Source organism: Fringilla coelebs (assembly GCF_963513975.1).
Source record: "Fringilla coelebs genome assembly, chromosome: 35".
Taxonomy (NCBI): domain Eukaryota; kingdom Metazoa; phylum Chordata; class Aves; order Passeriformes; family Fringillidae; genus Fringilla; species Fringilla coelebs.
The window spans coordinates 481,176-491,907 of record NC_140061.1 but is presented as its reverse complement, the minus strand read 5'-3'; the positions used below and the strand labels follow the sequence as shown (position 1 = coordinate 491,907).

Below are 10,732 nucleotides of genomic sequence, written 5' to 3'. Positions count from 1 at the left end.
GTTTTGGGGCCACTTTGGGGGTTTTGAGGTCCCAGTTGGGGATTTTGAGGTCACTTTTGGGGAATTGGGGTCATTTTTGGGAGTTTTGGGGTCACTTTTGAGGTTTTTGGGGTCATTTTTGGGAGTTTTGGGGTCAATTTTGGGGTTTTTGGGGTAATTTTTGGGGTTTTTGGGGTCATTTTGGGAGTTTTGGGGTCACTTTGGGAAGTTTTGGGGTCCTTTTTAGGTTTTTTGGGGTCATTTTTGGAAGTTTTGGGGTCACTTTTGAGGTTTTTGGGAACCCAGTTTGAAGTTTTGGGGTCGTTTTGGGCTTTGGGGGTCCCTGTGTGGGACAGGTGACCCCAGGTGAGCTCAGGTGACCCCAGGTGTGCCCCAGGTGAGCTCAGGTGACCCCAGGTGGCCCCAGGTGAGCTCAGGTGCCCCCAGGTGTGCCCCAGGTGAGCTCAGGTGCCCCCAGGTGTGCCCCAGGTGAGCCCCAGGTGACCCCAGGTGTGCTCAGGTGAGCTCAGATGACCCCAGGTGTGCTCAGGTGAGCCCCAGGTGATCCCAGGTGCTCTCAGGTGAGCCCCAGGTGACCCCAGGTGTGCTCAGGTGAGCCCCAGGTGCTCCCAGGTGCTCTCAGGTGCCCCCAGGTGTCCCCAGGTACCCCCAGGTGTGCCCAGGTGTGTTCCCCATCCCTGACTCACCTGTTCTGCTCTCCCCAGGTGTTCTCAGGTGCCCCCAGGTGCTCTCAGGTGTGCCCAGGACCTCCCCCAGGTGTGTCCACGTCCCCCCAGGTGTGTCTGACCCCCCCCCAAGTGTGTCCCAGGTGTGTCTGACCCCCCCAGGTGTGTCCCAGGTGTGTTTGACCCCCCGTCTCACCTGTCCCCAGGTGTGTCTGACCCATCCCAGGTGTGTCTGGCCTCCCCAGGTGTGTTTGACCCTCTCAGGTGTGTCTGACCCCCCCAGGTGTGTCCCAGGTGTGTCTCACCTGTCCCCAGGTGTGTCTGACCCCTCCAGGTGTGTCTGATCCCCCGGTCCCGTGTCTCACCTGTCCCCAGGTGTGTCCCAGGTGTGTCTGACCCCCTCCCCCCCAAGTGTGTCTCACCTGTCCTCAGGTGTGTCTGACCCACCCCAGGTGTGTCCCAGGTGTGTCTGACCCCCCCCGTGACTCACCTGTCACCAGGTGTGTCTGACCCATCCCAGGTGTGTCTCACCTGTCCCCAGGTGTGTCTTGGGTGTGCCTCAGGGGTGTCTGACATATCCCAGGTGTGTCTGACCCCTTCCAGGTGTGTCTCACCCTACCCAGGTGTGTCTGACCCATCCCAGGTGTGTCCCAGGTGTATCTGACCCCTCCCCCCCAATCTCACCTGTCCCCAGGTGTGTCTGACCCCTCCTGGTGTGTCTAACCCCGCCCTGTGTCTCACCTGTCCCCAGTGTGCCCAGGTGTGTCCCAGGTGTGTCTGACGTGTCCCAGGTGTGTCTGACCCCATCCAGGTGTGTCTGACCCCCCCCAGGTGTGTCCCAGGTGTTTCTCACCTATCCCCAGGTGTGTCTGACCCCCCCCCATGTCTCACCTGTCACCAGGTGTGTCTCAGGTGTGTCCCAGGTGTGTCTGACCCCTCCAGGTGTGTCTGACCCCCCCCAGGTGTGTCTGACCCATCCCCAGGTGTGTCTGACCCCCCCCCCCCCAGGTGTGTCTCACATGTCCCCAGGTGTCCCCAGGTGTGTCTGACCCCCTCCAGGTGTGTCCCAGGTGTGTCCCAGGTGTGTCTGACCCTTCCAGGTGTGTCTGACCCCTCCAGGTGTGTCTGACCCCTCCAGGTGTTTCTGACCCCTCCAGGTGTGTCTGACTCCCTCCAGGTGTGTCTCACCTGTCCCCAGGTGCGTCTGACCCATCCCCAGGTGTGTCCCAGGTGTGTCACACCTACCCCAGGTGTGTCTGACCCCCCCCAGGTGTGTCCCAGGTGTGTCTGACTCCTCCAGGTGTGTCTGACCCTTCCAGGTGTGTCTCACCTGTACCCAGGTGTGTCCCAGGTGTGTCCCAGGTGTGTCTGACCCCTCCCCTGTGTCTCACCTGTCCCAGGTGTGTCTGACCCCATCCAGGTGTGTCTGACCCCCCTCAGGTGTGTTCCAGGTGTGTCTCACCTGTTTCCAGGTGTGTCTGACCCCCCCCAGGTGTGTCTCACCTGTCCCCAGGTGTGTCAGTCCCTCTCAGGTGTGTCTGATCCTCCCCAGCTGTGTCTCAGGTGTGTCCCAGGTGTGTCTGACCCGCCCCAGGTGTGTCTCACCTGTCTCCAGGTGTGTCCCAGGTGTGTCTGATCCTCTCCAGGTGTGTCTCACCTGTCCCCAGGTGTGTCTGACCCATCCCAGGTGTGTCTGACCTGTCCCAGGTGTGTCTCAGGTGTGTCTCACCTGTCCCAGGTGTGTCTGACCCCTCCCTGTGTCTCACCTGTCCCCAGGACGCCCCCCCGGCCTCACCGGCACCGTGGAAGTGGAGTGTGAGGAGGAGGAGGAGGGCCCCGCGCACACAGGTGAGACACGGGGGGACAGGTGAGACAGGTGAGACAGGTGAGAGACAGGTGAGACAGGTGAGAGAGGTGAGAGACAGGTGAGAGAGGTGAGAGACAGGTGAGAGACAGGTGAGAGACAGGTGAGAGACAGGTGAGAGAGGTGAGAGACAGGTGAGAGACAGGTGAGAGACAGGTGAGAGACAGGTGAGAGAGGTGAGAGACAGGTGAGAGACAGGTGAGACAGGTGAGAGACAGGTGAGAGACAGGTGAGACAGGTGAGAGACAGGTGAGAGACAGGTGAGAGACAGGTGAGACAGGTGAGGGACAGGTGAGAGACAGGTGAGAGGTGAGACATGTGAGAGACAGGTGAGAGACAGGTGAGAGACAGGTGAGAGACAGGTGAGACAGGTGAGAGACAGGTGAGAGACAGGTGAGAGACAGGTGAGACAGGTGAGGGACAGGTGAGAGACAGGTGAGAGACAGGTGAGAGGTGAGACATGTGAGAGACAGGTGAGAGACAGGTGAGAGACAGGTGAGACAGGTGAGACAGGTGAGAGACAGGTGAGAGACAGGTGAGAGACAGGTGAGACAGGTGAGGGACAGGTGAGAGACAGGTGAGACAGGTGAGAGACAGGTGAGAAACAGGTGAGAGACAGGTGAGACAGGTGAGACAGGTGAGAGACAGATGAGAGACAGGTGAGAGACAGGTGAGAGACAGGTGAGACAGGTGAGACAGGTGAGAGAGGTGAGAGACAGGTGAGAGACAGGTGAGACAGGTGAGAGACAGGTGAGAGACAGGTGAGACAGGTGAGAGACAGGTGAGACAGGTGAGACAGGTGAGAGACAGATGAGAGACAGGTGAGAGACAGGTGAGAGACAGGTGAGACAGGTGAGACAGGTGAGAGAGGTGAGAGACAGGTGAGAGACAGGTGAGACAGGTGAGAGACAGGTGAGAGACAGGTGAGGCTGGGGGGTCTCAGGTGAGACTGGGGAGGTTCAGGTGCTCTCTCACCTGGGCAGGTGCCGCGGCTCAGGTGAGGCTGGGGGGTCTCAGGTGAGGCTGGGGGGGTTGGGATGGAGTCTCACCTGTCTCAGGTGTCTCAGGTGTGTCTCACCTGCGCAGGTGCCACGGCTCAGGTGAGGCTGGGAGGGTTCAGGTGAGTCTCACCTGTCCCAGGTGAGGCTGAGGGGGTTCAGGTGAGGTCAGGGAAGCTCAGGTGAGCTCAGGTGAGGCTGGGGGGGATGGGATGGAGTCTCACCTGTCCCAGGTGAGGCCTCAGGTGTGTCTCAGGTGTCTCAGGTGTGTCTTACCTGCGCAGGTGCCGCGGCTCAGGTGAGGCTGGGGGGGCTCAGGTGAGCTCAGGTGAGGCTGGGGAGGTTCAGGTGAGCTCAGGGGGGTTCAGGTGAGTCTCACCTATCTCAGGTGTCTCAGGTGTGTCTCACCTGCGCAGGTGAGGCTGGGGATGCTCAGGTGAGGCTGGGGGGGCTCAGGTGAGGCTGGGGATGCTCAGGTGAGGCTGGGGGGGTTCAGGTGAGGTCTCAGGTGAGTCTCACCTGTCCCAGGTGTCTCAGGTGTGTCTCAGGTGTGTCCTAGGTGTCTCAGGTGTGTCTCACCTGCGCAGGTGCCGCGGCTCAGGTGAGGCTGGGGGGGCTCAGGTGAGCTCAGGGATGCTCAGGTGAGCTCAGGTGAGGCTGGGGGGGTTGGGATGGAGTCTCACCTGTCCCAGGTGAGGTCTCAGGTGTGTCTCAGGTGTGTCTCAGGTGTCTCAGGTGTGTCTCACCTGCGCAGGTGCCGCGGCTCAGGTGAGGCTGGGGGGGTTCAGGTGAGGCTGGGGGGGTTCAGGTGAGCTCAGGTGAGTCTCACGTGTCCCAGGTGTCTCAGGTGTGTCTCACCTGCGCAGGTGCCGCAGCTCAGGTGAGGCTGGGGGGGCTCAGGTGAGCTCAGGTGAGGCTGGGGGGGTTCAGGTGAGCTCAGGGATGCTCAGGTGAGGCTGGGGGGGGATGGGATGGGGTCTCACCTGTCTCAGGTGTGTCTCAGGTGTGTCCCAGGTGTCTCAGGTGTGTCTCACCTGCACAGGTGCCGCGGCTCAGGTGAGGCTGGGGGGGTTCAGGTGAACTCAGGTGAGCTCAGGGGGGTTCAGGTGAGGTCTCACCTGTCCCAGGTGTCTCAGGTGTGTCTCACCTGTCCCAGGTGAGGCTGGGGGGTTCAGGTGAGGTCTCAGGTGTGTCCCAGGTGTCTCAGGTGTGTCTCACCTGCGCAGGTGCTGCGGCTCAGGTGAGGCTGGGGGGGCTCAGGTGAGCTCAGGGATGCTCAGGTGAGGCTGGGGGGGATGGGATGGAGTCTCACCTGTCTCAGGTGTGTCTCAGGTGTGTCCCAGGTGTCTCAGGTGTGTCTCACCTGCGCAGGTGCCGCGGCTCAGGTGAGGCTGGGCCGCCCGGGCGCCCCCCCCCAGCATGAGGCGCCCCCTACCCAGCAGCCCCTGCGGCCGGGGGGGGGGGGCGGCCCCGGGGCCCCCCCGCCCCACCCCCACCCTCCTCTGCACCCCCAGGTGAGTGGGGGAGGGGACGGGTGGGGGGAGGGGGGATGGAAATGATCCCAAAATCATCAAAAATGGCCCCAAAAATGCCCAAAAAATCCCCCCAAAAATCCCCCAAAAACGGCCCCAAAATCCCCCAAAATGGCCAAGAAATCCCCCAAAAATCACCGAAAATCAGCCCCAAAAATCTCCCCAGAATCCCCAAAAAATCCCCCAAAAATTTCTTAAAAATGAGCCCAAAAATCCCCCAAAAAATCCCCCAAAAAATCCCCAAAAATGGCTCCAAAATCCCAAATAATACCCCTAAAAATCCCTCAAAAATGGCCCCAAAATCCCCCCAAAAATCTCAAAAATGCCCCCCAAACCCCCCCCAAAAATGGCCCCAAAATCCCCAAAAAATCTCTCAAAAATGGCCCCAAAATCCCAAAAAAAATCCCAAAATTTTCCCCCAGTGGCCCCAAACTCTCAAAAAATTCCCAAAAATTCCCCCAAAAATGGCCGCAAAATCCCCCAAAAAATCCCCAAGAAAATCCCTCCAAAAATTCTCCCAAAATCCCCCCAAAATCCACCAAATTTTCCTCAAAAATCCTCCCAAAATGGCCAAAAAAAATCCCCCCAAATGGCCCCAAAATCCCCCCAAAATCCCCCCAAAAAATCCCCCCCAAATGGCTCCAAAATCCAAAAAAAATCCCCAAAAAATTTCCTAAAAATGGCTCCAAAATCCCAAATAATTCCTCAAAAATCCCTCAAAAATGGCCCCAAAAGTCACCCAAAATCAGCCCCAAAAATCTCTCAATAATTCCCAAAAAAATCCCCTGAAAAAATTCTCCAAAAATCTCCTAAAAATCCTGAAGAAAATCCCAAAAAATCCCTTAAAAATGGCCCGAAAATCCCAAAAAAATCCCCAAAAAATCCTCAAAAAATCCCCCAAAAATTCCTAAAAAACCCTAAAAAAATCCCCAAAAATCCCCCCAAAATGGCCCCAAAATCCCCAAAAATTCCCCCCTAAAATCCCCCCAAAATGGCCAAAAAATCCCCCAAAATTCCCCCAAAATGGCCCAAAAATCCCCCAAAAAACCTGAAAAAAATCTCCAAAAAATCCCCTAAAAATGGCCCCAAAATCCCAGAAAAATCCCCAAAAAAATCCCAAAAAAGTCCTCCCAAAATGGCCAAAAAATCCCCTAAAAATCCCCATTTTTCCCCCTAAAAACCCCAAATTTTCCCCAATTTTCCCAAAATCCCCAAATTTCACCCCAAAATTCCCAATTCCCCCTCCCAAGCTCCCTCCAAACCTTCCAAAACCCCCCTAAAAATCCCCTAAAAATCCCCAATTTTTTCCCCTAAAAACCCCAAATTTTCCCCTAAAAACCCCAAATTTTCACCTAAAATTCCCAAATTTTCCCCAATTTTCCCAAAATCCCCAAATTTCACCCCAAAATTCCCAATTCCCCCTCCCAAACTCCCTCAAACCTTCTAAAAACCCCCTAAAAATCCCCTAAAAATCCCCGAATTTCCCCTAAAAATCCCCATTTTTCCCCCTAAAAACCCCAATTTTCCCCAAAAATCCCAAATTTTTTCCTAAAATCCCCAAATTTTCCCCAATTTTCCCAAAATCCCCAAATTTCACCCCAAAATCCCCAATTCCCCTCCCAAACTCCCTCCAAACCTCCCAAAAACCCCCTAAAAATCCCCATTTTTTCCCCCATATTTTCCCCTAAAATCCCCAAATTTTCCCCTAAAAACCCCAAATTTTTTCCTAAAAACCCCAAATTTTCCCAAAATCCCCAAATTTCACCCCAAAATCCCTAATTTCCCCTCCCAAAGTCCCTCCAGAATTCATTTTTCCCACTAAAAACCCCCAAATTCCCACATAAAACCCCCAAATTTTCCCCAAAAATCCCCAAATTTTTTCATAGAAACCCCAATTTTTTTCCCAAAAATCCCAAATTTTCCCAAAATCCCCAAATTTCACCCCAAAATTTCCAATTTTCCCTCCAAACCTTCCAAAAACCCCCTAAAAATCCCCATTTTTCCCCCTAAAATCCTCAAATTTTCACCAAAAATCCCCAAATTTTCCCCTAAAATCCCCAAATTTTTTCCTAAAATTCCCAAATTTTCCCCAATTTTCCCAAAATCCCCAAATTTCACCCCAAAATTCCCAATTCCCCCTCCCAAACTCCCTCCAAACCTTCCAAAAACCCCTAAAAATCCCCTAAAAATCCCCATTTTTCCCCCTAAAAACCCCAAAATTTCCAAAAAAATCCCCAAATTTTTTCTAAAATCCCCAAATTTTCACCAAAAATTCCCAATTGTCCCCAATTTTCCCAAAATCCCCAAATTTCACCCCAAAATCCCTAATTTACCCTCCCAAAGTCCCTCCAAAATTCATTTTTCCCACTAAAAACCCCCAAATTCCCACATAAAACCCCCAAATTTTCCCCAAAAATCCCCAAATTTTTTTCATATAGAAACCCCAAATTTTTACCTAAAATCCCAAATTTTCCCCAAATCCCCAAATTTCACCTCAAAATTTCCAATTTTCCCTTCCAAACCTTCCAAAAATCCCCTAAAAATCCCCATTTTTTCCCTAAAATCCTCAAATTTTCACATAAAACCCCCAAATTTTCCCCTAAAACCCCCAAATTTTCCCCTAAAACCCCAAATTTTTTCCTAAAATCCCCAAATCTTCACCCAAAACCCCCAAATTTTCCCAAAATCCCCAGAATTCACCCCAAATTTTCCATTTATCCCTCCCAAACTCCCTCAAACCTCCCAAAAAACCTCTAAAACCCCCCTAAAAACCCCCTAAAAATCCCCATTTTTTCCCCCATATTTTCCCCTAAATCCCCAAATTTTTTCCTAAAATCCCCAGATTTTTCCCAAAATTCCCAAATTTTCTCCATTTTCCCAAAATCCCCAAAATTTCAACCCAAAATTTCCAATTTTCCCTCCAACCTCCCTCCAAACCTTCCAAAAACCCCCTAAAAATTCCCTAAAAATGCCAAATTTTTTTTCCCCGTATTTTCCCTAAAATCCCCAAATTTTCTCCAAAAATCCCCAAATTTTTTCCTAAAATCCTCAAATTTTCCCCAAAATTCCCAAATTTTCCCCAATTTTCCCAAAATCCCCAAATTTCACCCCAAATTTTTCATTTCCCCTCCCAAACTCCCTTCAAACGTTCAAAAACCCCCCCAAAAATCCCAAATTTTCACCTAAAATTCCAAATTTTCCCCAATTTTCCCAAAATCCCCAAATTTCACCCAAAATCCCCAATTTCCCCTCCCAAACTCCCTCCAAACCTTCCAAAATTCCCCATTTTTCCCCCTAAAAACCCCAAATTTTCCCCTAAAACCCCCAAATTTTTTCCTAAAAACTCCAAATCTTCACTTAAAACCCCCAAATTTTCCCAAAATCCCCAGAATTCACCCAAATTTTGATTTTCCCCTCCCAAACTCCCTCCAAACCTTCAAAAAACCCCCTAAAAATCCCCATTTTTTTCCCCCATATTTTCCCCTAAAATCCCCAAAATTTCCCCTAAAACCCCCAAATTTTCCCCTAAAAACCCAAATTTTTTCCTAAAAACTCCAAATTTCCCAAAATCCCGAGAATTCACCCCAAAATTCCCTTTTTTCCCCTCCCAAACTCCCTCCAAACCTTCCAAAATCCCCATTTTTCCCCCTAAAAACCCCAAATTTCCACCTAAAACCCCCAAATTTTGCCAAAAATCCCCAAATTTTTGCCCTAAAAACCCAAATTTTTTCCCAATACCCCCAAATTTTCCCAAAATCCTTGAATTCACCCCGATTTTCACATTTATCCCTCCCAAACTCCCTCCAAACCTCCCAAAAACCCCCTAAAAACCCCCTAAAAATCCTCTAAAAATCCCCATTTTTTCCCCATTTTTTCATGTAAAAACCCCAAATTTTCGCCTAAAAACTCCAAATTTTCACCAAAAATCTCCAAATTTTTTCTACTTTTCCCAAAATCCCAGGAATTCACCCCAAATCTTTCCTCCCCAGGCTCCCTCGGGCAGGATGACCGGCTCCAGCCCCGTTTCTCCGGCCTCATCCTCGGGGGATCCCCCGGCAGCCCCTCCCCCCCCGGGGGACCCCCCCGGCCGGCGCCGCCCCCCGAGGGTCCCCCCCGAGGGACCCCCGGGACCCCCGGAGCCCCCCTGGCTGTGGGAGAGGAGCCCGGCCGAGATCGCTGAGCAGGCCAAGCACGTGAGTGGTTTATACTGGTTTATACTGGTTTTATACTGGTTTATACTTGTTTATACTGGTTTATATGGGATTTAAGGGAGTTTTCCAATATGGCCGCCCGCATTGGGTTTCCAGATGGCTGCCCAAAATGGCTGCCAGAGAAGGGATCCAAGATGGCCGCCCAAGATGGCGCCCCAGTATAGACAGAGATTGGTCCATACTGGTTTATACTGGTTTATACTGGTTTATACTGGTTATATGGGATTTAAGGGAGTTATCCAATATGCCGCCTGCATTGGGGTTTCCAAGATGGCCGCCCAAAATGGCGCCCAGTACAGACAGAGATTGGTCCATACTGGTTTGTACTGGTTTGGACTGCTTTATACTGGTTTATACTGGTTTATACTGGTTTATACTGGTTTGTACTGGTTTATATTGGTTTATATGGGATTTAAGGGAGTTATCCAATATGGCCGCCTGCATTGGGGTTTCAAGATGGCCGCCCAAGATGGCGCCCCAGTATAGACAGAGATTGGTCCATACTGGTTTATACTGGTTTATACTGGTTTATACTGGTTTATACTGGTTTGGACTGGTTTGAACTGTTTTTGGATTGCTTTATACTGGTTTATACTGGTTTATCCTGGTTTGTACTGGTTTATACTGGTTTGGACTGGTTTGGATTGCTTTATACTGGTTTATACTGGTTTATACTGGTTTGGACTGGTTTATACTGGTTTATACTGGTTTATACTGGTTTATACTGGTTTATACTGGTTTGTACTGGTTTATACTGGTTTATACTGTTTATATGGGATTTAAGGGAGTTATCCAATATGGCCGCCTGCATTGGGGTTTCCAAGATGGCCGCCCAAGATGGCGCCCCAGTATAGCCAGAGATTGGTCCATACTGGTTTATACTGGTTTGTACTGGTTTGTACTGGTTTATACTGGTTTATACTGGTTTGGACTGGTTTGGACTGGTTTATACTGGATTTAAGGGAGTATCCAATATGGCCGCCTGCATTGGAGTTTCCAAGATGGCCGCCCAAGATGGCGCCCCAGTATAGACAGAGGTTGGTCCATACTGGTTTGGACTGGTTTGGACTGGTTTGGACTGGTTTGGACTGGTTTATACTGGTTTATACTGGTTTATACTGGTTTATACTGGTTTATATGGGATTTAAGGGAGTTATCCAATATGGCCGCCTGCATTGGGGTTTCCAAGATGGCCGCCCAAGATGGCGCCCCAGTATAGACAGAGATTGGTCCATACTGGTTTATACTGGTTTATACTGGTTTATACTGGTTTGGACTGGTTTATATTGGATTTAAGGAAGTTATCCAATATGGCCGCCTGCATTGGTGTTTCCAAGATGGCTGCCCAAGATGGCGCCCCAGTATAGACACAGAGTGGTCCATACTGGTTTATACTGGTTTATACTGGTTTGGACTGGTTTATACTGGTTTATACTGGTTTATACTGGTTTATACTGGTTTG

The 10,732-nt window shown here is 51.2% G+C and overlaps 1 protein-coding gene across 1 annotated transcript in view; it reads left to right on the top strand.

Annotated features, from left to right (window-relative positions):
• The window catches only part of SRCAP (Snf2 related CREBBP activator protein), a 121,696-nt gene that overhangs the window by 13,564 nt on the left and 97,400 nt on the right, over positions 1-10,732 (top strand). The window contains 4 exon segments of the mRNA XM_084224271.1: positions 705-756; positions 2,442-2,513; positions 4,899-5,041; positions 9,049-9,252. Of these exon segments, the coding sequence (XP_084080397.1) occupies positions 9,064-9,252 (189 nt within the window). The 5' untranslated portion in view covers positions 705-756; positions 2,442-2,513; positions 4,899-5,041; positions 9,049-9,063.